General features: G+C 42.9%; 1 protein-coding gene and 1 pseudogene across 2 annotated transcripts; one reads left to right on the top strand and one right to left on the bottom strand.

Moving 5' to 3' along the window:
• Positions 1–2: 2 nt before the first annotated feature.
• LOC128580770 (60S ribosomal protein L6-like) lies at positions 3–879 on the bottom strand (annotated as a pseudogene). Its single transcript, XR_008378741.1, has one exon. The product of XR_008378741.1 is annotated as a 60S ribosomal protein L6-like (transcript).
• A 24396-nt stretch (positions 880–25275) lies between these two features.
• On the top strand, positions 25276–26721 carry LOC128580758 (bifunctional phosphoribosylaminoimidazole carboxylase/phosphoribosylaminoimidazole succinocarboxamide synthetase). Its single transcript, XM_053583069.1, has one exon. It carries the CDS (start codon positions 25328–25330, stop codon positions 26603–26605), a length of 1278 nt encoding a protein of 425 aa, XP_053439044.1. The 5' UTR covers positions 25276–25327; the 3' UTR covers positions 26606–26721.
• Positions 26722–26945: the final 224 nt, after the last annotated feature.

The following is a 26945-nucleotide window of genomic DNA, read 5'->3' as shown; positions in this document are numbered from 1 at the left end:
TTAGCCGTTTAATTAGGTTCTCTTTAAGAAATTTAAAACACCATTTTATGAGGGTAAGCTCCATTTGTCAGGGCAAACACGCATCGCAGGTAGCCCTGGAGCTGAGGAATAGCCTTGATCTTCGGTAAAATTTGCGAGTCCACAGCTTTTTGATCAACCTTGCGCTGTTCTGTTATCTCATATTTCTCTTTTTCTGTGGTGAAGATCTCACCTTCCTGGTGTCTGGGCTTCCGGAGCTTCTTCTTCTTGAAATAAGCATCAGTAAGATGCTTCAGGATTTTAACATTACTGATGTCAATTTTTGTGGTGGTGGCGATGACAAATTTCTGGTGTGTCCTTCGTAGAGGAACTCTATTAAGGGACAGAGGTCCAGTCACAAGTAGCAAGCCACTGCCCAGTTGCTTTAGGAAAACCACTCTCTTGCCTCTGTGGCGTCCAGTGAGGATAATTAGAATGGTCCCGGGTGTGATGCTAGATCGCAGTTTTCTCACATGCTGACTGAATGGTTTTTTGCCATGGCTCAATAGCTTTCGAGGCACATCTTCAGTGGGATAGTATCTAGGCATTTTGCGAAGTTTAACGACCCGAGTACCACCATTCTTGTCCCCACCAACTGGTTTTGTAACAGTGGCAAGGACCTTCGCCTTCTTTTTCTTTTCAATCTTGGATTTAGCTGCTGAGTATTTCCTCTTATACATAGCCTTTCTCGTATGCATGGCAGATCGGGAATATCTGCCTATTCCTCTGACAAGAACAGGATTTCTGCTGCAGTGGGGCTTCCCCTTCTTGGCCTTAGGCCTCTTCTCTTTATTAACAGGTTTCTTCTCTTTAGAAACCGGCTTCTCAACTTTTTCACCCGCCATCTTGCAAGACGGGAAAGAGAACTCCCCACTTTTTTTTATCAGGCAAATATTAGTGGGACAAGATGGGTGAGGACGTGTGGTATCTGACCGTGAAAACATAACAGCTCTCTGTGGCAATCAGTCCAAACCCATGGTGTTTGACTCTCAACAAGCCCAGTTCCAAAGACTATCCCTAAGTTTTATATCTCCTGGCTCACATGTCCACCATTTAGGATTTCTTCTTCCCATGATCTATCTGAATGCTGGTTTCTACATGGGGACAGGTGGTGGGGGTCTCACGATGGGCACTTGCTTGCTTTTTCCTCCTCTGCACCACGTCCCATGCCTCGCCTGCTGATCACTCATGCAATCCTTGAGTCCCTGCACCTGTGCCTGGCCCTGCTGCCTGTCCTGATGCTGGGCTTTGCACTCCCGCACTGCAAAGTAAAAGGCAGCACAGCCAGAGCCAGAGATCAGCTGGTCCAGTGGGTCCTCTTCTTCATCTTCCTTCTTTACCTGCTGGGCCCAGGCACGGTCTTGAGGAATTGAGGGTGACATCTTGGAGAATCTACCAGGTGCCTTGTGCCTTCAGCAGATCCTGCACAAGGCCACTGAGCGGTGCTCACCAAGCAGAGGGGGAAAAGACCAACCAAATGTGCTCTCCTGCATGGCAGGTGAGGATTTGTTAACAACAGAGGCTATTCCATGCTTTCTCCCATGAACCAGTACCTCGATAGCATAGGAGCTATTAATAAGTCAACGCAGGTCAGCATCCTGGCTCACAAAGCAGAATAGTGTGTGCCTGAAAGGGTGAATCTTTAACCTCAATACCTTCAGCAACCTTAGTCTGGCTTCTTTGTAGCTGCCAGAGTCGTCTTCTCTTAAAAAAATTGGACCTGTGGCTCAAGTCCTTTAACCTCAATAACTTCAGCAACCTTAGTCTGGCTTCTTTGTAGCTGCCAGAGTCGTCTTCTCTTAAAAAAATTGGACCTGTGGCTCAGGTCCTTTAACCTCAATAACTTCAGCAACCTTAGTCTGGCTTCTTTGTAGCTGCCAGAGTAGTCTTCTCTTAAAAAAATTGCACCTATGGCTCAGTGAGTAGGGCGCCGGCCCCATATAAGAGGGTGGCAGGTTCCAAACTGGCCCCAGCCAAACTGCAACAAAAAAACAGCCAGGCGTTGTGGCGGGCACCTGTAGTCCCAGCTACTTGGGCGGCTGAGGCAAGAGAATCACCTAAGCCCAAGAGCTGGAGGTTGCTGTGAGCTGTGACACCACAGCACTCTACCAAGGGCGACAAAGTGAGACTCTGTCTCAAAAAAAAAAAAAATTGGAAGAAAAATAATGTAACATGAAATCTGTCATTTTAACCATTGTTAAGTACAGTTCAGTGGCATTAATTGCATTCACCACAGTGTTGTGTAACCATCACTACTATCTTGTTCCAAAACTTTTTCATCATTCCAAACAGAAGCTCTGACCTCATGAAGCAACAACTACCTGTTACTACTTCCCTCCAGCTCCTGGTAACCTAAACTCCTTTCTGTCTCTATAACTTTGCCTGTTCTAGATATTGTTTGTAAGTGAACTCATACCCTATTTGTCCTTTTGTATCTGGCTTTTTTGACCTAACACAATGTTTTCAAGTCTCATTCATGTCATAATTTCATCCTTATATATAGGTGAATAATACTCTATTGTATATACATACCATGTTTTGTTGTTCTTTTTCTTTTTATCAAACTCTGAAATTCTCACTACTATACAACAGTTTGTTTATCCATTTATCTGTTGATGAAGACTTGAGTTCTTTCCATCTTTTGGCTCCTATGAACATTGGCATACAAACATATGTTTGAGTTCTTATTTTCAATTCTTTTGCATATATACATAGGAGTGGAATTGCTGGGTCATTAGGTAATTCTATTTTTAACTTTTGAGGAACTATACCTTCATATTTAAACAATTATTTTGCCACGTAAAGAATTTCATGTTTTTTGTCTGTTTGTACACTAAAGATACTTTCCTGCCTTCTGGTTGGCATAATTTCTGATAAGAACTGAGGCCAAGACAGGTGGATTGTTTGAGCTCAGGAGTTCGATATCAGCCTGAGGAAAAATGAGACCCTGCCTCTATTAAAAATAGAAAAATTAGCCAGGTGTAACGGTGCACACTAGTAGTCACAGCTACTCAGGGGGCTGAGGCAAGAGGATTGCTTGAACCCAGGAGTTTGAAGTTTCTGTGAGCTATGACTCTATGGCACTCTAGCTTGGGGTAACAGAGAGGGACTCTGTCTCAAAAAAAAAAAAAAAAGAAGTCTATTGTCAATCTTGTATTTATTCTTCTGTAAGTAATATGTCTTTTTTTCTATGATTGCTTTTAATATTTTCTTTCATTCACTGATTTCAGTAGTTTCATCATCAAGTGACTTGGTATAGTTTTCTTTAGATTTATCTGAGTGGGATTAACTGAACTTCTCAGATCTGTGGGTTTATAGATTTCAGCAAATTTGGAAATTTTGTGGCTTTTTTTCTTTAAATTATTTTATTTTTATTTATTTTTTTGAGACAGAATCTCACTCTGTCACCCAGGTTAGCATGCTATGGCATCATATCTTACAGCAACCTCAGACTCTTGGGTTTGAGCAATCCTCTTGCCTCAGCTTCCCAAGTAGCTGGGACTACAGGTGCCTGCCAAAATGCCCAGCTAGTTTTTCTATTTTTAATAAAGATAGGGTCTCGCTCTTGCGCAGGCTGGTCCTGAACTTTTTTTTTTTTATTATTAAATCATAGCTATGTACATTAATGTGATCATAGGGCACCATACTGGTCCCAAACTTCTGAGCTCAAATTATTGACCCACCTCAGATTCCCAGAGTTTGAGGAATTTATGTGTGAACCACTGTGTCTGGCCTTTAAATGTCTTTTTTTTTGCCTAAGCCCCAGGATTTGGAGGTTGCTGTGAGCTGTGTGACGCCACGGCACTCTACCAAGGGCGATAAGGTGAGACTCTGTCTCTACAAAAAAAAAAAAAAAATGTTTTTTTTTCTAAACCTTTTCTGGACTATATTATTTCCTTCTGGGATCCTATTAAACACATATTATTTCCTTCTGGAATCTTATTAAACACGTCTGTCTGCTCAATATTGTTCTATACAAAAAATGGCATTCTGTTCCTTTTTAAAAGTATATTTTCTCTCTGTGCTTTATCCTCATTAGTTTCTATAGCTGTTTCTTTAAGTTCACTGATACTTTCTTCAGCATCTGCTTTATTTTATTTTATTATTATTTTTTTTTTGTAGAGACAGAGTCTCACTTTACTGCCCTTGGTAGAGTGCCGTGGCGTCACACGGCTCACAGCAACCTCCAGCTCTTGGGCTTATGTGATTCTCTTGCCTCAGCCTCCCGAGCAGCTGGGACTACAGGCGCCCACCACAACGCCCGGCTATTTTTTTGTTGCAGTTTGGCCGGGGCTGGGTTTGAACATGCCACCCTCGGTATATGGGGCTGGCACCCTACTCACTGAGCCACAGGCACCACCCTTATTTTATTTTATTTTATTTTTTTGAGATTGAGTCTCACTTTCTTACCCTCAGTAGAGTACCATGGCATCTGCTCACAGTAACCTCAAACTCTTGGGCTCAAGTGATTCTCTTGCCTCAGCTTCCTGAGTAGCTAGGACTAAAGGCACCCCCACAAGGCCTGGCTATTTTTAGAGACAAGGTCTTGCTCTGGCTCAGGCTGTTCTCAAACTTGTGAGCTCAGGCGATCCACTCGCCTTAGCCTCCCAGAGTGCTAGGATTACAGGCATGAGCCACTGTGCCTGGCCATTCAGCATCTGCCTTTTTTTTTTTTTTTTTTTTTGAGACAGAGTCTCACTTTGTCACCCTAGGTAGAGTGCTGGGACATCACAGCTCACAGCAACCTTCAGCTCTTGGGCTTAGGAGATTCTCTTGCCTTAGCCTCCCGAGTAGCTGGAACTACAGGCACCCACCACAACGCCTGGATATCAGCATCTGCTTTTATTCCACTTAGTATATTTTCTATTTCAGGGATTGTATTGCCATATCTATTTGTCATTTAAGTCTTTCTTATATCTTTGATTATCGTGATTCTCAATCATTATGTTTCTCTCCTTTTTTTGAACATATAGACCATACTATATTAGCTGCTTTAATGTTCCATCACCATTATACTTTCTAGATCTGTTTCTATTGATTCATGTTTTTGTTTTAAAAAAAGTTTTTCATGTTTCATTCAGTAATAGCTTTTCTCTCTTCACTGTTGCCATGCCCCCTTCCATACTTCCAAACGCAGGTGAGGGCTTTTAGGAGCAGATATCAATGAAGAGAATTGGTAGCCAGTAATGTGCTCCCCTGGGGCCTGCAAGTCCAGCTAGTTTCCTTTGACAGGTGTTCCAGCCCTTGCCATGCATGCCTTGTTTCTCATTTAATACTGGCTTTGACTTCGCTGACAGTCATGAAGACATTTTTCTTTTCTAGCTATAGCACTACAGTGTGATCCATACTGAGTTCAGCTGAAACAAACTGAATGAAGTAAGTGCTACCCATAAGAACAATGCTGAAGCCAGTGCCAAGTGCCTTTAGTTTCTTTTTTCTTTTTCTTTTCTTTTTTTTTTTTTTTGTGGTTTGAACCCACCACCTCCAGCATATGGGACTGGCACCCTATCCCTTTGAGCCACAGGCGCCGCCCTCTTTTTTTTTTTTTAAGACACAGTCTCACTCTGTTACACTGGGTAGGGCGCCATGGCATCATCATAGCTCACAGCAACCTTAATCTCTTGGGCTTAGGCAATTCTCTTGCCTCAGCCTCCTGAGTAGCTGGGACTACAGGCATCTGCAAGGATGCCCAGCTAGTTTTTCTATTTTTAGTAGAAACAAGGTCTTTCTCTTGTTCAGGCTGGTCTTGAACTCCTGAGCTCAAGAGATCCTCTTGCCTGAGACTTCCAGAGTGCTAGAATTATAAGTGTGAGTCACAGCACCCAGCTATACCTTTAGTTTCTTGATGGCCCTGATCAAGTTGTCTTAGCTAACATCCTTGGTAAACAATTTTCTTCCTTTTAGTATCTGTTAATGTGGTTCCTTCAAAGTTTTCAGACCTCCATTCCAGTGCTTCAGAGCTAGGCACTTTGATAATCTGAACACTCAGCTCAAGTCATTCACCTCCTTGGCTAAATTAATTCCTTAGTACTTTATTCTGTTTGATGCAATTGTAAATGGAACAGTGTACACTATTCATTTTCACATAATTCACTGTTAGTATATAAAAATGAAACTGATTTTTATATGTTGGCTTTGTATCCTGCTACTTGGCTGAATTCACTTGTTAGTTGTAAGAGTTTTTGTGGAATTTTTAGACTTTTCTACAAATACATATGATATGATATATAAGATCATATAATCTGTGACAGGATCATTTTACTTCTCTAATTTGGATTCCTATTTGTTTTTCTTGCATAATATCACTAGAACTCCAGTACTATGTTGAATATAAGTGGCAAAAGGTGGCATCCTTACTTTTTTCCTAATCTCAGAAGAAAAATTTTCAGTCTTTCATCAATGAATATGATGTAGGCTGTGGGTTTTTTATCCATGGCTTTATTCTGTCGAGGTAGTATTCCTAGTTTGTTGAGCGTTTTTATTATGAAAGAGCATTGAAATTTGGAAAATGCTTTCTCTGCAATAGAGAGGATTATGTATACAGTTTTCTTCTTCATTTTATTAATGTGACATAGTCTATTTGTCAGTTTTTGAAAGTTGAACCATCCTTGCACTTCAGGGATAATTGGTCAAGGTGTATAATCCATTTAATATGCTGCTGAATTCAGCTTGATAGGATTTTGGTGAGGATTTTTCTTTTTCTTTTAGAACTTTTTTTTTTTTTTTGTAGAGACAGAGTCTCACTTTTTCACCCTTGGTAAAGTGCCATGGTGTCGCAAAGCTCACAGCAACCTCCAACTCCTGGGCTTAAGCGATTCTCTTGCCTCAGCCTCCCGAGTAGCTGGGACTACACTATAGGCGCCTGCCACAATGCCCGGCTATTTTGTTGTTGTTGCAGTTCAGCCGGGTCCGGGTTTGAACCCGCCACCCTCGGTATATGGGGCCGGCGCCCTACCGACTGAGCCACAGGTGCCACCCTGGGGCCAGGTTTGAACCTGCCACCCTTGGTACATGGGGCCGGCGCCCTACCCACTGAGCCACAGGCACCGCCCTGTTGAAGATTTTTCATCAATGCTCATAAGGGATATTGATCTGTAGTTTTCTTTTTAATTTTATTAATTAATTAATTTATTTTTAAAATTACAGATTAATATGAGGGTACAAATGTTTAGGTTACATTGTTTTCATTTCTAAGGTAAAGTTCAAGTTGTAGTTGAGCCCTTCGTGGAAGGGGGTATGTGCTAAATATCCTCACATTGTGCACATTAGGTAAGATCCCTCCAATCGATCTCCCTCCTTCCCCCTCCCCTCTTCTCCCTCTCCCTTCCCCCTTGCTAAAGTTTGTGTAGTTTGTGTAGTTTTCTTTTCTTTTACTGTCTTTCGTTTGGGGACCAGAGTAATACTGTCCTCATCGAATGAGTTAGGAAGTATTCCTGCCTCTTCGAATTTCTGGAAAAGTTTGAGAAGAGTTAGTGTTACTTCTGATTTAAATGATTGGTAGTGGAAGGCCAAGTCAGGAGGTTTGCTTGAGGACAGGAGTTCAAAATCAGCCTGTGAAGCATAGTAAGACAATAAATAAATGAATGAATAAATAAATAAATAAAATGACTCGGCACTTGTAGCTCAAGTGGCTAAGGCACCAGCCACCAGAGCTGGCAGGTTCAAATCCAGCCGGGCCTGCCAAACAAAAATGACAACTATAACGAAAAATTATCTGCGCGTTGTGGCAGGCACCTGTAGTCCCAGCTACTTGGGAGGCTGAGGCAAAAGAATCACTTAAGCCCAGGAGTTGGAGGTTGCTATGAGCTGTGATGCCACAACACTACCCAGGGTGACAGCTTGAGGCTCTGTCTTCAAAAAAATAAATAAATTAGCTAGATATGGTGGCATGCACCTATGGACTTACCTACTTGGGAGGCTGAGGTAAGAGAATTGTTTGAGCTCAGGAGTTGGAATGATAGTGAGGTATGATTGTGCCACTGCACTCCAGCCTGGGGGACAGTGTGCGACTCTGTCTCAAAAGACAATAAATAAATAGTGATCCAACTCATCAGTGAAGCCATGAGGTCCAGGGCTTTTCTTTGATGGGAGATTTTTTTTTTTTTTTTTTGTAGAGACAGAGTCTCACTGTACCTGTCCTCAGGTAGAGTGCCATGGTGTCACACGGCTCACAGCAACCTCTAACTCTTGGGCTTACACGATTCTCCTGCCTCAGCCTCTCGAGCAGCTGGGACTACAGGCGCCCGCCACAACGCCCGGCTATTTTTTTGTTGCAGTTTGGCTGGGGCTGGGTTTGAACCCGCCACCCTCGGCATATGGGGCTGGCGCCCTACTCACTGAGCCACAGGCGCCGCCTGGGAGATTTTTTTTTTTTTTTTGAGACAGAGTCTCACTTTGTTGCCCTGGGTAAAGTGCTCTGGCATCACAGCTCACAGCAACCTCCAGCTGTTGGGCTTAGGTGATTCTCTTGTCTCAGCCTCCCAAGTAGCTGGGATTACAGGTGCCCGCCACAACACCTGGATATTTTGTTGTTGTTGTTGTTGCAGTTTGGCCGGGGCTGGGTTTGAACCTGCCACCCTTGGTATATGGGGCCGGCGCCCTACTCACTGAGCCACAGGCGCCGCCCGGGAGATTTTCTTTTTAATTACAGATTCAATCTTACTAGTTACCAATCTATCCAGCTTTTCTATGTCTCTGTTATTTAGTCTTCGTATGTATTGTGTGTTCTAGGAATTTGTCCATTTCATCCAGGTTATCCAAATTGTTGGCATATAATAGTTCATTGTTCTCTCTTGTAATTCTTCATATTTTAGTAAAATTGGTTGTAACATTCCCACTTTCATTTCTGATTTCAGTTCATTCAGTCTTCTCTCTTCTTTTTCTTATTCCATTTAGCTAGGGTTTTTCAATTTTTTTATTATTATTTTTTTAATTTCAGCTTGCTTGTTCATTCTTCTCCGTTTGAAGTTTTTTGTTGTTGTTGATGTTTTTTGTTTATTTTCTTTCTTTTTTTTTTTACTGTTCTTCCTTTGGCGATTCTTTCCCTTTGCCATCCCAGTAGCTGGGATTACAGACACCAGCCACGACTTCCAGCTGTTTTTGATGTTATTAGAGATGGGGTTTCACTCTGGCTCACTCCTGCTCATGGTCTCCAGCTCAGGCAATCCACCCACCTTGGCCTCCCACAAAGCTGGGACTACAGGTGTGAGCCACCACGCCCGTCCTTGTCAATTTTATTGATCTTTTCAAAGAAACAATTTTTGGTTTTATTGGTTTTCTCTATTGTTTTCTATTGTCAGTTCCTTTCTTTCTTTTTTTTTTTTTTGTAGAGACTGAGTCTCACTTTACTGCCCAGTAGAGTGCCATGACATCACAGCTCACAGCAACCTCCAGTTCTTGGGCTTAGGCGATTCTGTTGCCTCAGCCTCCCGAGCAGCTGGGACTACAGACGCCTGCCACAACGCCCGGCTATTTTTCGTTGCAGTTTGGCCCAGGCGGGTTTGAACGGCTGGCGCCCTACCCACTGAGCCACAGGCACCACCCTGTCAGTTTCATTTATCTCTGCTGTATGGTTTATTTTTTCTTCCTTCATCTAGTGGTAGGTTTAGTTTGTTTTTCTTTTCCTAGTTCCTAAAGTTATAAAGTTGATTGTTGACTTGAGTTTGATTTGAGATCTTTCTTGTTTTTCCTTCCTTTTTAAAAAATTGTTATTGATATATAATATCTGTACATGTATTCTGTTACATGGATAGAATGTGTAATGATTAAGTCAGAGTATTTAGGGCATCCATCTCCTCAAGTATTTATTATTCTATGTATTGGGAACATCCCAAGACCTCTCTTAGAGCTATTATGAAATATACAATACATTCTTAGTCACCCTACTCTGCTATTGAACATTAGAACTTGTTTCTTCTTTTTAACTGTGTTTGTGCCCATTAACTAACCTCTTTTCTTTTCTTTTTTTTTTGTAGAGACAGAGTCTCACTGTACCGCCCTCGGGTAGAGTGCCGTGGCATCACACAGCTCACAGCAACCTCTAACTCTTGGGCTTACGCGATTCTCTTGCCTCAGCCTCCCGAGCAGCTGGGACTACAGGCGCCCGCCACAACGCCCGGCTATTTTTTTGTTGCAGTTTGGCCGGGGCTGGGTTTGAACCCGCCACCCTCGGTATATGGGGCCGGTGCCCTACTCACTGAGCCACAGGCGCCGCCCAACTAACCTCTTTTCATGTCCCAACTCCTGACACACATACTCTTCCCAGCCTCTTATAACCATCATTCTACTGTCTACCTCCAAGAGATGAACATTTTTAGCTCCCACAAATGATTGAGAAAATGCAATTACTTGTTTTTCTGTTTTTCTGTGCTGTTATTTCATTTAACTTCAGCTTCCATTCATGTTGCTGCAAATGGCAGGATTTCATTCTTTTCATGACTGAGTAGTATTCCCTTTTGTATACATATTACTTTTTTTTTTTTTTTTGTAGAGATGGAGTTTCACTTTATCACCCTTGGTAGAGTGCTATGGCATCACACAGCTCACAGCAACCTCCAACTCCTGGGCTTAGGTGATTCTCCTGCCTCAGCCTCCCGAGTAGCTGGGACTACAGGCGCCCGCCACAACGCCAGCTATTTTTTTGTTGCAGTTTGGCCAGGGCTGGGTTTGAACCCCCCACCCTCGGTATATGGGGCCGGTGCCCTGCTCACTGAGCCACAGGCGCCGCCCCATATTACATTTTCTTAATCCAGTCACCCATTGATGGATGCTTAGGATGATTTATATCTTCCTTATCATGAATAGTACTGCAAAAGACATGGGAGTGCAGGCATATTCTGAACATAATGATTTCTTTTCCCGTGGATAAGTACAGGTTTTGGATTGTATGGTAGTCTATTTTTGGTTTTTTGAGAAATTTCCATACTGTTTTCCGTAATGGCTATACTATTTTATATTCCACTAACAGTGTGTAAGAGTTTTCCTTTGCTTCACATCTTTACCAGCAACTGTTATTTTTTGCCTTATTAAGAATAGCCATTTTAATTGGGGTAAGGTGAGATTTCATTGTGGCTTTGATTTGAATTTCTCTGATGATTAGTGATATTGAACATTTTTCCATAAGCCTGTAGGCCATTTATATGTCTTCTCTTGAGAAATGTCTATTCATATCCTTTACCCACTTTTCAGTGGGATTATTAGTTCTTTGCTGTTGAATTACTTGAGTTCCTTATGTATTTTGGATATTAGTCATTTTTTGGGTAAATAGTTTGGAAATATTTTCTCCCAATCAACAGACATCTTTTCACTCTGTTACTTATTTCCCCTGCTGTTTAGTATAATATGGTGTCATTGTTATTTTTTTGTTTTTGTTGCCTGTGCTTTGAAGGTCTTAGTTATAAAATCTTTTTTTTTTTTCTGGGCGGCACCTGTGGCTCAGTGAGTAGGGCGCCAGCCTCATATACTGCAGGTGGCAGGTTCCAACCAGGCCCTGGACAAACTGCAACAAAAAAATAGCCAGGCTCTATGGCAGGTGCCTGTAGTCCCAGCTACTTGGGAGGCTGAGGCAAGAGAATTGCCTAAGCCCAAGAGCTGGAGGTTGCTGTGAGCTGTGACGCCACAGCAGTCTACCAAGGGCGGCAAAGTGAGAATCTGTCTCTAAAAAAAACAATAATTTTTTCTTAGTTATAAAATCTTTGCCTAGATTTTATCTTGTAGTGTTTTGTTTTATTTGAGACATTCTATGTTGCTCAGACTAGTCTCAAACTCCTGGGCTCAAGTAATTCTCCTGACTCAGCCTCCTGAGTAGCTGGGACTATAGGTGCAGCCACAACACACAGCTCAATCCTTTATATTTCATGTGGGTTTTTTGGTCTCTATTTCTTTTAGTTGTCATCTAATCTTTATTGTTATTTTCACTCTATTAATTTAGGGTCTTGCTTTTTTACTTCCTTGAGGAGCATTGTTAGTTTTTTGTTTTTTTTTTAGAGACAGAGTCTCACTTTATTGCCCTTGGTAGAGTGCTGTGGCATCACAGCTCACAGCAACCTCCAACTCCTGGGCTTAAGTGATTCTCTTGCCTCAGCCTCCCGAGTAGCTGGGACTACAGGCGCCTGCCACAATGCCCAGATATTTTTTTGTTGTAGTTTGACTGGGGTCAGGGGCCATCACCCTACTTACTGAACCACAGGTGCCCCCCACTTTGCATTAATTTTTTATAATTGATAAAACAATTCTGAACATTATATCCACTGGCAGCTGTAGGATAGTAGTAAACACATAGATTCTGAGTCCAACTGCCTGGATTTCCATTCCAGCCCTATTTTGCCTTGTAAATTTGGGCAAATAACATAACCCCTCTGCCTTGTTTTCCTCATCTGTAAAATATGAATAGTATCTCACAGGGTTGTTACAACAGGTAAATGAAATATGTTTATAAAGTTTACAGTGCCTGGCTTACTATAAACGCTTCATAAAGCTCTGCTATTATTATTTTTTATATATAAGAATATATATATATATAAGTGATTGGATGGTGCCTGTGGCTCAGTGAGTAGGGCACCGGCCCCATATACTGAGGGTGGCGGGTTTGAACCCGGCCCAGGCCTAACTGCAACAAAAAAATAGCCAGGCGTTGTGGCAGGCACATATAGTCCCAGCTACTCGGGAGACTGAGGCAAGAGAATCATCCAAGCCCAGGAGCTAGAGGTTGCTGTGAGCTGTGAAGACACGGCACTCTACCGAGGGTGACAAACTGAGATGCTGTCTCTAAAAAATATAATAAAAAAGAAAAGAAAAGAAAGCTGAGACAATTCTTCCCACTGCACTCTGCTGCCTTGCTTAAGATAGGATGTAAAAGAGAAAGCGAAAAAATTGAACTTCAAAAAAAAAAAAAGCACACACCTGTAGCCCTTGTTCAAGGCTGTAGCATGCTATGATCATGCGTGTGAGTAGTCTCTGCACTCTAAGCTGGTAACATAGCAAGATCTCATCTTTAGTGTGGGAGAACAAAATTCCTTGTATGAATCCCCTTTATGAAATGATATGTGTTATTTAGCTGTTAGCAGTGATTATGAAGAATGTATAATCACTGCAAAATTCATTATGTTTAACCTTGCTCTTATTTGCTTGTTGTGTGACTGTAATTGGAAAATACCTTTAGTCATAAATCACAGGTGGAGGGAAGTTAAGTAACAAAAACATCTTTAAGATGTGCAGAAGGAACAAGATGTCCAGGGAAGCAACAACAGTTACTGACCTAGGACACAGAGCAGGCCATGTAAACGAAATTGCAGTCAGGTGCATAGCAGAACTGGACTTGTGTTAGCAGCAATAGTAGCAATCATCTGCACAACAAATTAATCACTTAGCTAAGCAGAAATAACTAAGGCAGATACCAGTCAGATCAATAAACAGCAGGTGTCAGAGCACATGTTTCACTACTTACCTCAACACAGAAAAAAAGGTCCATTTGCACATTCTGCGTATCCTGCTACACACTGTAACATATTTTGTAACTTTTTCTTTGTAACTTTTTCTCTTATACTTCTTTGTTTGAATTTCAATAAATACTAATCTCAGTAATACCAAACTCCTTCCCAGAATCCAGGGATAACACAGCCACTCTTTCCCCTCTAGTCTGTACTCCTCAGAAAGCCTCAGCCGCTTTATCCCCCAACTTTTCTCCTCTTAGGTTTCTCCCCCCCCATCCACCTGTCTCATGTGACACGACATCTTCCTTTAAACACACACACACTTTTTGTGTGTGAAGTGCAACCATAAATGAGCAGCTTAGTGAATTATTCTAAAGTACAGCTCAATTCAAGAAATATTAATAGGGCTAGACACGGTGGCTCACACCTATAATCCTAGCACTCTGGGAGGCCGAAGCGGGTAGATTGCTGGAGGTCAGGTGTTCCAGACCAGCCTAAGCCAGAGCGAGACCTCATCTCTAAAAATAGCCAGGCATGCCTTGGTGCCTGTAGCTCAGGTGACTAGAGCGCCAGCCACATACACCAGAGTTGGCAGGTTTGAATCCAGCCCAGGAAAAAAAATAGCTGGCTGTTGTGGCTGGTTGTTGTAAGCTGTGATGCCATGCCACTCTACCCAGGGCAACAGCTTGAGACTCTGTTTCAAAAAATAAAATAAGATAAAATGAAAATAGCCAGGCGTTGTGGGTGCCTATAGTCCCAGCTACTTGGGAGGCTGAAGCAAGAGGATCACTTGAGCCCAGGAGTTGGAGGTTGCTGTGAACTATGACACCATAGCACTCTATTGAGGGCAACAAAGTGAGACTGTGTCCCCCCCCCCAAAAAAAGAAAGGCAGCGCCTGTGGCTCAGTGGGTAGGGCGCCAGCCCCATATACCAAGGGTGACAGGTTCAAACCCAACCCCAGACAAACAGCAACAAAAGCTGTGATGCCATGGCACTCTACCGAGGGTAACAAAGCGACATTCTGTCTTAAAAAAAAAAAAAAAAAGAAATATTAAAAGCATGGGTGGCACCTGTGGCTCAGTGAGTAGGGCGCCGGCCCCATATACCGAGGATGGTGGGTTCAAACCCAGCCCTGGCTGAACTGCAACAAAAAAATAGCTGGGCGTTGTGGCGGGCGCCTGTAGTCCCAGCTGCTCGGGAGGCTGAGGCAAGAGGATCACTTGAGCCCAGGAGTTGGAGGTTGCTGTGAACTATGACACCATAGCACTCTATTGAGGGCAACAAAGTGAGACTGTGTCCCCCCCCCCCAAAAAAAAGAAAGGCAGCGCCTGTGGCTCAGTGGGTAGGGCGCCAGCCCCATATACCAAGGGTGACAGGTTCAAACCCAACCCCAGACAAACAGCAACAAAAGCTGTGATGCCATGGCACTCTACCGAGGGTAACAAAGCGACATTCTGTCTTAAAAAAAAAAAAAAAAAAGAAATATTAAAAGCATGGGTGGCACCTGTGGCTCAGTGAGTAGGGCGCCGGCCCCATATACCGAGGATGGTGGGTTCAAACCCAGCCCTGGCTGAACTGCAACAAAAAAATAGCTGGGCGTTGTGGCGGGCGCCTGTAGTCCCAGCTGCTCGGGAGGCTGAGGCAAGAGAATCACATAAGCCCTAGAGCTGGAGGTTGCTGTGAGCCGTGTGACGCCACGGCACTCTACCGAGGGCAGTAAAGTGAGACTCTGTCTCTACAAAAAAAAAAGAAATATTAAAAGTATATTGTCTACATGCTAGAGCTCCGTATATTGTCTACATGCTAGAGCTCCATTTATGCCACTTTCTAATTGCAACTCTCTCACTCTCTTCCTATAGGTAACCAGTATTCTGAATTATTTGATAACTACTTTCTCATCCTTTATATCTTCCTCATCTAAGTATGCATTATTAAGTGCTATAGTTTAGTTCTGCCTGTTTACGAATATTATAAGTTATTATTCATAATTGCCTTTCAACTTCATGTTATTGAGTGTTTGTTCATTCTCATCACTGTATAGTGTTTCTTTGTGTGAATATAACATGGTTTATTTATCCAGTCTGCATAGAAAGACATTTGAGTTGTTTCCAGTTTGGTGATTATAATGAATAATGTTGCTTATAAATAGTCTTGTGATGTCCCCTGAAGCACATATACATTAATTTCTCTAGGTAGTGTATAACCCTAGAAATAGAATTTCTGGGTCATTAGGCGTGCGTATATTCATCTTTTTTTTTTTTTTTTGTAGAGACAGAGTCTCACTTTACCGCCTTTAGTAGAGTGCCATGATGTCACAGGACTCACAGCAACCTCTAGCTCTTGGGCTTCAGCGATTCTCCTGCCTCAGCCTCCCGAGCAGCTGGGACTACAGGCGCCTGCCACAACGCCCAGCTACTTTTTGGTTGCAGTTCAGCCGGGGCTGGGTTTGAACCCACGCCCTACTCACTGAGCCACAGGCGCCATCCCATCTTTAAAAGACAATGCCAAATTGGTTGTATCAATTTATACTTGTGATCATTTGCTAAGAGGTTTGTTTTAGTCCTAAATATTTAGCAGTCAGATGGATATCAAAGTGGTTAATGAGATTTTTTTTTTAACATTTTTTTTTTTTTAACGTAGAGACAGAGTCTCACTTTATGGCCCTCGGTAGAGTGCCGTGGCCTCACCCAGCTCACAGCAACCTCCAACTCCTGGGCTTAAGCGATTCTTGCCTCAGCCTCCCGAGTAGCTGGGACTACAGGCGCCCGCCACAACGCCCGGCTATTTTTTGGTTGCAGTTCAGCTGGAGCCGGGTTTGAACCCGCCACCCTCGGTATATGGGGCCGGCGCCTTACTGACTGAGCCACAGGCGCCGCCCGGTTAATGAGATTTTAGAAAACCAAGTCACCAGTCCTGGACGAAAAGTGAGTTACCCAAAGTTACAAGGAATTTCACAGCAGGGCAGAGACTAAAAAAGCTAGGACTCAAAACTCCTACTCAAAGCCCCTTCTTTTTTTTTTAATTTTTTATTTTTGAGACAGAGTCTCTATCTGTCACCAAGACTGGAGTGTAGTGGCTCGTTCATAGCTTACTCCATCCTTGAACTCTCAGGCTCAAGGTATCCTCAAGGAGCTGGAATTATAAGTGCCACTGCGCCTGTCTCTAAAGCCTTTTTACCACAATGCTGTCTCAAAATCCCCTACCACAACCCTGCCACTGAGCCCTAGTACCATAAAACATCACTGACTTCTCAACATTTCACTTAGATGTCTCAGAGCAGCTCAAACATGTCCCAAACTGAACTTTCCCAGTGTTCCTTTGCTCAACAAATGGTACCACCATCCACCCAGTTCCTGGAAAAAAAAAACCTAAAAGTCATTCTTAATACCTCACTCTTCCTTTTTTTTTTTTTCTTGTTGGGGATTCATTGAGGGTACAATAAGCCAGGTTACACTGATTACACTTGTTAGATAAAGTCCCTCTTGCAATCATGTCTTGCCCCCATAAAGTGTGACACACGCCAAGGCCCCACCCCCCTCCCTCCTTCCCTCTTTCTGTTTCCCCCCCCCATAACCTTAATTGTCATTAATTGTCCTCATATCAAAATTGAGTACATAGGATTCATGCTTCTCCATTTTTGTGATGCTTTACTAAGAATAATGTCTTCCACTTCCATCCAGGTTAATACGAAGGATGTAAAGTCTCCGTTTTTTTAATAGCTGAATAGTATTCCATGGTATACATATACCACAGCTTGTTAATCCATTCCTGGGTTGGTGGGCATTTAGGCTGTTTCCACATTTTGGTGATTGTAAATTGAGCTGCAATAAACAGTCTAGTACAAGTGTCCTTATGATAAAAGGATTTTTTTCCTTCTGGGTAGATGCCCAGTAATGGGATTGCAGGATCAAATGGGAGGTCTAGTTGAGTGCTTTGAGGTTTCTCCATACTTCCTTCCAGAAAGGTTGTACTAGTTTGCAGTCCCACCAGCAGTGTAAAAGTGTTCCCTTCTTTCCACATCCATGCCAGCATCTGCAGTTTTGAGATTTTGTGATGTGGGCCATTCTCACTGGGGTTAGATGATATCTCAGGGTTGTTTTGATTTGCATTTCTCTAATATATAGAGATGATGAACATTTTTTCAAGTGTTTGCTAGCCATTTGTCTGTCATCTTTAGAGAAGGTTCTATTCATGTCTCTTGCCCATTGATATATGGGATTGTTGGCTTTTTTCATGTGGATTAATTTGAGTTCTCTATAGATCCTAGTTATCAAGCTTTTGTGTGATCGAAAATATGCAAATATCCTTTCCCATTGTGTAGGTTGTCTCTTTGCTTTGGTTATTGTCTCCTTAGTGGTACAGCTTTTCAGTTTAATGAAGTCCCATTTGTTAATTTTTGTTGTTGTTGCAATTGCCATGGCAGTCTTCTTCATGAAGTCTTTCCCGAGGCCAATATCTTCCAGTGTTTTTCCTATGCTTTCTTGGAGGATTTTTTTTTTTTTTTTTTTTTTTAATTGTAGAGACAGAGTCTCACTTTATGGCCCTTGGTAGAGTGCCGTGGCCTCACACAGCTCACAGCAACCTCCAACTCCTGGGCTTAAGCGATTCTCTTGCCTCAGCCTCCCGAGCAGCTGGGACTACAGGCGCCCGCCACAACGCCCAGCTATTTTTTGGTTGCAGTTCAGCCGGGGCCGGTTTTGAACCCGCCACCCTCAGTATGTGGGGCCGGCGCCCTACCTACTGAGCCACAGGCGCCACCCTCTTGGAGGATTTTTATTGTTTCAAGCCTTAAATTTAAGTCCTTTATCCATCTTGAATCAATTTTTGTGAGTGGGGAAAGGTGTGGGTCCAGTTTCAGTCTTTTACATGTAGACATCCAGTTCTCCCAACACCATTTACTGAATAGGGAGTCTTTCCCCCAAGGTATGTTCTTGTTTGGTTTATTGAAGATTAGGTGGTTGTAAGATGTTAGTTTCATTTCTTGGTTTTCAATTCGATTCCAAGTGTCTATGTCTCTATTTTTGTGCCAGTACCATGCTGTCTTGACCACTATAGTTTTGTAGTACAGACTAAAATCTGGTGCCCCCAGCTTTATTTTTATTACTAAGAACTGCCTTAGCTATACGGATACCTCACTCTTTCTAATGGCTCTCTATCCTCCACCCCACCCCAAACCATAAAGTCATATCCTGATGACTTTATTTTCTAAATGTTTCTCAAATCTATTTGCCTCTCTCCATCTTATCTCTCCTACCATCACTTTCACTTAGGTGAGCAAGAATGATCTCTCTCAACTGGTCTATGGTAGAGACTGACTTCTCAAAATATCCACTCTAGATCACTCAGCGTATTCTCACAGTAGCTAGATTAGGCTTTGCTATCATGCCACCACCCTTTAAAACCACCCAGTGATACTAACTGGATATATAAGGATATCAATTAATTAATTCCTATACTGATAATTCTTTTAGTTTTAGGTGTAATGGACTGTAATTATTTTTTCTTTTCTTTTTTGAGACAGAATCTCACTGTGTCGTCCTCGGTCGAGTGTTGTGCCATCACAGCTCACAGCAACCTCAAACTCTTGGACTTAAGTGATTCTCTTGCCTCAGCCTCTCAAGTAGCTGGGACTACAGGTGCCCGCCACAACACCCAGCCATTTTTCTGTTGCAGTTGTCATTGTTGCTTAGCCAGCCTAGGCTAGGTTCAAACCCACCAGACTCTGTATATGTGGCTGGCACCATAACCACTGTTCTACGGGCGCCAAGCCTGATTATTTTTTCTTAAAGGCTTTCATTTTTAGGCTGGGTGTGATGGCTCATGCTTGTAATCCTAGCCCTCTGGCAGGCTGAGATGGGAGGATCCCTTGAGACCAGGAGTTCAGGACCAGCATGGGCAACATAGCAAGACTTTGTCTCTAAAACAAATCAAAATAAAACAAGCAAAAAAAAAAAAAAAAAAATACACTAAACTAGCCAGAAATGCATTCTGAGAATAAAAAGAAAAAAAAAACTAAGAAAACTATAGACACCAGAAAGTTTGCTTCCCTCACCCAGCGCCCACCATGTGAAGATATAGCAAGAAGATGGCTGTCCATAGCCAGGAAGACAGCCAGCCCTCATCAGGAAGCAAACTGGTCAGCCTGATCCTGGACTTGCCATCCTCCAGAACAGTAAGAAATAAATTTGTTGCGGGTGCCTGTAGTCCCAGCTGCTCGGGAGGCTGAGGCAAGAGAATTGCGTAAGCCCAAGAGTTAGAGGTTGCTGTGAGCCATGTGACGCCATGGCACTCTACCCGAGGGCGGTACAGTGAGACTCTGTCTCTACAAAAAAAAAAGAAAGAAATTTGTTCTGTGTAAGCCACTAAGTCTATAGTATTTTGTTACAGAAGCACAAGCTAAAACACTCTTAAAGCTTCCAATTGCTGGCTTGGCATCTGTAGCTCAAGTGGCTAAGGTGCCAGCCACATATACCAGAGCTGGCAGGTTCGAATCCAGCCCAGGCCTGCCAAACAACAAGGACAACTACAACCAAAAAATAACCAGGTTTTGTGGCGGGCGCCTGTAATCCCAGCTACTTGGGAGGCTAAGGCAAGAGAATCGCTTGAGCCCAGGAGTTTGGTGTGAACTGTGACGCCATAGCACTCTACCCAGGGCGACAGCTTGAGGCTCTGTCTCAAAAAAAAAAAAAAAAAAGCTTCCAATTGCCTTTAGCAGAAAGACTAAAATCTGAAATACGCCTCACAAAGCCTCTGCTCTGCCATTCCTGCCTGCCTCTCTTACCTTCATCTTACATTGTTCCCCTTCTCACTCGGCATTTTAGGTGCATAAACTAGAGCCAGGTGCATTGCCTTGTGCCTGTAGTCCAAGCTACTTGGTAGGGTGAGGCAGGGGGCTTGCTTGAGTCAAGGAATTTGAGACCAGCCTGAGCAACATGGCAAGACCCTCTCTCTTAAAAAAAATCCCAAACCCAAACAGATGTATAGACCTTTTTTCAGTTTGGGTCTCCATCATGCTCCATCCCACCAAAAAGTCTCTGTATATATATTCCCTCTAACTGGAAAATTCCTTTTTTTCTTTTTTTGAGAGTCTTACGGTGTTGCCCTTGGTAGAGTGACATGGAGTCACAGCTCACAGCAACCTCTAACTCTTGGGCGTAAGTGATTCTCTTGCCTCAGCCTCCCAAGTAGCTGGGACTACAGATGCTCACACAACCCCCGGCTATTTTTTTTTTGCAGTTGTCATTGTTTAGCACGCTCGGGCAGTGTTTGAACCCGCCAACCTCAGTGTATGTGGCTGGTGCCCAACTACTGTGCTATGGGCGCCAAGCCTCTAACTGGAAATTTTACAGACATCCTGCACCTTCACCTTTACCTAATTAACTCTCATCTTTGAGTCTCAGTTGAAACATCACTTCCGGGCAGCGCCTGTGGCTCAGTCGGTAAACTGAACTGCAACAAAAAAATAGCCGGGCGTTGTGGCGGGCGCCTGTAGTCCCAGCTACTCGGGAGGCTGAGGCAAGAGAATCGCTTAAGCCCAGGAGTTGGAGGTTGCTGTGAGCTGTGTGACACCACGGCATGATCATGGGGCATCATTCACTAGCTTCACAGACCGTTTACCAAGTTTCACATATACCCTTCTATTTTTAGAGATGAGGTCTGGCTCTGGCTCAGGCTGGTCTCAAACTCTTGAACTCAGCCAATCTACCCGGCTCAGCCTCCTCGAGTGCTAGGATTACAGGCGTGAACCACCCTGCCTAGCCTTCTCTGTGGAGATTCCTATTACTAAGGTGACTGTGTCCTGGCTTGGCAAGAATAGCCTTAGTTAAAAAAAAAAAAAAATAGCCTTAGTATACGTGTATTTGTCTCAGCCCAATCGTTCTTCCTTTCACTCTCAAAAGCAGCAGCTGGGATAATGAATTACATAGCCCCCCTATCCAGGAGGCAGTCACACCTGCCAAAACCACGGGGCCTCAAAACCACATGGATCAGTTGCTCCTGTTGCATAGTCTACATGGCTCTGTGCAACTTGCCTTCATTGCACTGAAATTTTATTTACACATGTATTGGTGAGGATTAACATTTTTGTCTCTCACCAGTGCGAGTCAACTTTGATTGCTGGGACTATGTCTGTTTCTTGTTCGTCCATGACTGCACAGTCAACATTGATCACACAGAATCATGTATTATGTACCTGGCATAATAGGCACTCACTGGCTTGGTACACCAAGGCTGGCAGGTTCAAACCTGGCCTGGGCCAGCTAGAACGATGACAACTGTAACAAAAAATAGCTGGGTGTTCTGGTGGGCACCTTTAGTCCCAGCTACACGGGAGGCTGAGGCAAGAATCCCTTAAGCCCAAGAGTTGGAGGTTGCTGTGAGCTATGACACCATGGCACTCTACTAAGGGCAACACAGTGAGACTGTCTCAAAAAAAAAAGAATAGGCACTCATATTTGCTGGATGGATGAATTTTTGCTAAATGGGTTAATGTCTGACTGGCGGCTAATTTCCTGAAATACTCTGTACTACCCCTACCCTCCAATCTAATTTGAAGGGTGGAAAGATAGCATCTGTTCTCCTTATTCCTGAGCTCCTTGAGAAGAGGTACTGGGAGAAGAGGGAAGACAGAGGAGGGCAGGAGAAAGCAGGAGAGTCTCTGAGCTCCCAGGCCTTGGAAGAAAACAGGCCTGCCATTTCTATGAGAAGTGGGATCTGTAGCTGCCTGCCCTGCAGGAACCTCAGAGCCCTGTCAGGGCCTAGGGGTAGGGCTGGGGGTTCCATGGTGAACATCATGGTTCTTCTACAAGCTATGGTACCTGTTGTTAGCTTTCTGGTAACAGGTGACCTCTCATAGACCAGAAACCAGAAGAGCCTCCTTTTTCAACTCTCCAAAACCACGGGGCCTCAGCTGGGAGCCTGTGTCTTTCTTTCTTTTTTTTTTTTGGTTTTTGGCCAGGGCTGGGTTTGAACCCGCCACCTCTGGCATATGGGACCGGCACCCTACTCCTTGAGCCACAGGCGCCGCCCAGAGCCTGTGTCTTACTTACCTAGATATCTAAAGGCTCACAGCAGGTTCTCCAAGTTTGTTGAATGGAACAGAAGTACAGAGTCAAGCTTCAACTGAAACGTAGTCCAGCTGCCGGGCAGTGGTTCGTGCCTAACCACTCTGAGAGGTCGAGGCATGAGAACTGCTTGAGGTCAGGAGTTTGATATCAGCCTGAGTAACAGTGAGACCCCATCTCTATAAAAAAATAGAAAACTGCTCCTGCCGGCGGTGCAACTGCTCGCTTTGCATCGAGGGGAAACTGAGGCCCAGTTAGTCCGAGGATTTACCCTTATCTGAATTATTCATTTGGAAAATTGCCAACAACTCCCAACTGCACCTCTCTAGGAGCTGATTAGAGCAACTCTGGGACCTCCCTGCAGTGGGCCAGTTATGATGGGGGAGGAAACAGAAGTTCTTGGCCAGGGTCTCACAGTGAAGTAAGAAGCAGCCAGGATTCACTCCCAGGTTCTGGAGACACTCTCCATCGCCTCCACTCCAGGCTAGATGGAGAGAGACTTCCATCAGAAAAGCTGCCTAGACCTCTGCTTCTGGTCCCGGCAGTGGAAGCTCCCCTAACAGTCCACAGGCATGAGAACTTAAAGAGCAAGAGGAAGTGAAAGGAAAATTAGGGCAAGGAAACAGATAAAAGAAATCACTCATGAGGAAGAATCAGCAGAAAACTCCAGGCAACATGAAGAACCAGTCCAGAACAACCCCGCCAAGGGACCATGAGGTAGCTACTGCAGATGATTCCACCTATGAAAAAATGTTAGGAATGACAGAAAGGGAATTTAGAATACACATGTTCAAAACAATGAAAGAAATGATGGAAACAATGAAGGAAACTGCTAATAAAGTGGAAAATAACCAAAAGGAAATTCAAAAACAGAATCAAATAAGAGATGAACGATATGAAGAATATAAAAAGGATATAGCAGAACTGAAGGAACTGAAACAGTCAATTAGGGAACTTAAAGATGCAATGGAAAGTATCAGCAACACGTTAGACCATGCAGAAGAAAGAATTTCAGAGGTAGAAGACAAAGTTCTTGAGATAACTCAGATAGTAAAAGAGGCAGAAAAGAAGAGAGAGAAAGCAGAACGTTCACTGTCAAAATTATGGGACTTTATGAAGTGTTCCAACATACGAGTTATAGGAATTCCAGAAGGGGAAGAAGAATGCCCCAGAGGAATGGAAGCCATACTAGAGAATATTATAAAAGAAAATTTCCCAAATATCACCAAAGATTCTGACACACTGCTTTCAGAGGGATATCGGACCCCAGGTCGCCTCAACTCTAACCGAGCTTCTCCAAGACACATTGTGATGAACCTGTCCAAAGTCAAGACAAAAGAAAAGATTCTGCAAGCTGCCAGGAGTAAGCGCCAGTTGACCTACAGGGGCAAATCCATCAGAGTGACCGCAGACTTCTCTAATGAAACTTTCCAAGCAAGAAGACAATGGTCATCTACCTTTAATCTACTTAAACAGAACAATTTCCAGCCCAGAATTCTGTACGCTGCTAAGCTAAGCTTCAAAATTGATGGAGAAATCAAATCATTTACGGATATACAAACATTGAGGAAATTTGCCACAACAAGACCAGCTCTACAGGAAATACTTCAACCTGTTCTGCACACTGACCACCACAATGGATCTGCAGCAAAGAAAGAACTCAGAAATTAAAGGACAGAAGCTAACCTCCACACTGATGCAAAAGATAAAACTAAGCAATGGACTCTCACAAAATAAGACGAATAGAATACTACCACACTTATCAATTATCTCAATAAATGTTAATGGCTTGAACTCCCCACTGAAGAGACATAGATTGGTTGACTGGATTAAAAAACACAAGCCATCCACTTGCTGTCTGCAAGAAACACACCTGGCTTCAAAAGACAAATTAAAGCTCCAAGTCAAGGGTTGGAAGACAATTTTTCAGGCAAATGGAATTCAGAAGAAAAGAGGAGTTGCAATCTTATTTTCAGATACATGTGGATTTAAAGCAACTAAAGTCAAAAAAGACAAAGATGGTCACTTTATATTGGTCAAGGGAAAAATACAACAAGAAGACATTTCAATTCTAAATATTTATGCACCCAAATTAAATGCTCCCAGATTCTTCAAACGGGCCTTACTCAGTCTGAGCAAAATGATATCTGATAATACCATAATAACAGGGGACCTTAACACTCCTCTTACAGAGCTGGACAGATCCTCTAAACAGAAATTAAACAAGGATATAAGAGATTTAAATGAGACCCTAGAACAACTGTGCTTGATAGACGCATATAGAACACTCCATCCCAAAGATAAAGAATATACATTCTTCTCATCACCCCATGGAACATTCTCCAAAATTGATCATATCCTGGGGCACAAAACAAACATCAACAGAATCAAAAGAATTGAAATTTTACCTTGTATCTTCTCAGACCATAAGGCACTAAAGGTGGAACTCAACTCTAACAAAAATGCTCGACCCCACCCAAAGGCATGGAAATTAAACAATCTTCTGTTGAATAACAGATGGGTGCAGGAAGAAATAAAACAGGAAATCATTAACTTCCTTGAGCATAACAACAATGAAGACACAAGCTACCAAAACCTGTGGGATACTGCAAAAGCAGTTTTGAGAGGAAAATTCATCGCTTTAGATGCCTACATTCGAAAAACAGAAAGAGAGCACATCAACAATCTCACAAGAGATCTTATGGAATTGGAAAAAGAAGAACAATCTAAGCCTAAACTCAGTAGAAGAAAAGAAATATCCAGATTTCTAGGCTTTTTTTCCCGGCGGGAACGCTGCCCGCAGCCTACTCGGAGTAATGGCGACAGCCCAGGTATTGAACATTGGTAAAAAGCTGTATGAAGGTAAAACAAAAGAAGTCTATGAATTGTTGGACAGTCCAGGAAGAGTCCTCCTGCAGTCCAAGGACCAGATTACAGCAGGCAATGCAGCTAGAAAGAATCACCTGGAAGGAAAAGCTGCAATTTCAAATAAAATTACCTGTTGTATTTTTCAGTTGTTACAAGAGGCAGGTATCAAAACTGCTTTCTCCAAGAAATATGGGGAGACAGCTTTCATTGCACCCCAGTGTGAAATGATTCCAATTGAATGGGTTTGCAGAAGAATAGCAACTGGTTCTTTTCTCAAAAGAAATCCTGGTGTTAAGGAAGGGTATAAGTTTTGCCCACCCAAAGTGGAAATGTTTTTCAAGGACGATGCCAATAATGACCCCCAGTGGTCTGAAGAACAGCTAATTGCTGCTAAGTTTTGCTTTGCTGGACTTGTCATAGGCCAGACTGAAGTGGATATCATGAGTCACGCTACACAGGCTATCTTTGAAATACTGGAGAAATCCTGGTCGCCCCAGAACTGTACACTGGTTGATATGAAGATTGAATTTGGTGTTGATGTAACCACCAAAGAGATTGTTCTTGCTGATGTTATTGATAATGATTCCTGGAGACTCTGGCCATCAGGAGATCGAAGCCAACAGAAAGACAAACAGTCTTACCGGGACCTCAAAGAAGTAACCCCTGAAGGGCTCCAAATGGTGAAGAAGAACTTTGAGTGGGTTGCAGAAAGAGTAGAGTTGCTTTTGACACCAGAAAGTCAGTGCAGGGTTGTAGTATTGATGGGCTCTACATCTGATCTCGGTCACTGTGAGAAAATCAAGAAGGCCTGTGGAAGCTTTGGCATTCCGTGTGAACTTCGGATAACATCTGCCCATAAAGGGCCAGATGAAACTCTGAGGATTAAATCTGAATATGAAGGGGATGGAATTCCTACTGTGTTTGTGGCAGTGGCAGGCAGGAGCAATGGTTTGGGACCAGTGCTGTCTGGGAACACTGCATATCCAGTTATCAACTGTCCTCCCCTCACTGTGGACTGGGGAGCTCAGGATGTGTGGTCTTCTCTCCGACTACCCAGTGGTCTGGGTTGTTCAACCATACTTTCTCCAGAGGGATCAGCTCAGTTTGCTGCTCAGATATTTGGATTAAACAACCACTTGGTGTGGTGCAAGCTGCGAGCAAGCATGTTGAACACATGGATTTCCTTGAAGCTAGCTGACAAGAAAGTCAGGGAACACGAAATATAAGAAAGGATGGCATTGCGTTTTTTAGGGAAAAACTACAAATTTCTAGTTTAGGTAGAAATTTGAAGAAACTCAAGTAAAATGAAAAGATAATTTTTAATCAGAAAACAAAATGTATTCACAAATAAATGCTTCTGTAGATTAATGTAAAAAAAAAAAAAGAAATATCCAAAATCAAATCAGAGATCAATGAAATTGAAAACAAAAGAATCATTCCGAAAATTAATGAAACAAGGAGTTGGTTTTTTGAAAAAATAAATAAAATAGATAAACCATTGGCCAGACTAATGAGGAATAGAAAAGTAAAATCTCTAGTAACCTCAATCAGAAATGATAAAGGGGA

This window comes from Nycticebus coucang, chromosome 3 (genome assembly GCF_027406575.1).
Source record: "Nycticebus coucang isolate mNycCou1 chromosome 3, mNycCou1.pri, whole genome shotgun sequence".
NCBI classification, from domain to species: domain Eukaryota; kingdom Metazoa; phylum Chordata; class Mammalia; order Primates; family Lorisidae; genus Nycticebus; species Nycticebus coucang.
The sequence above is the reverse complement of the archived record's forward strand: the minus strand, read 5'-3'. Positions and strand labels throughout refer to the sequence as shown.

Excerpts from the sequence above, each read along its gene's own strand:
- LOC128580758 (XM_053583069.1), top strand. The coding sequence starts at position 25,328 with ATGGCGACAGCCCAGGTATTGAACATTGGTAAAAAGCTGTATGAAGGT.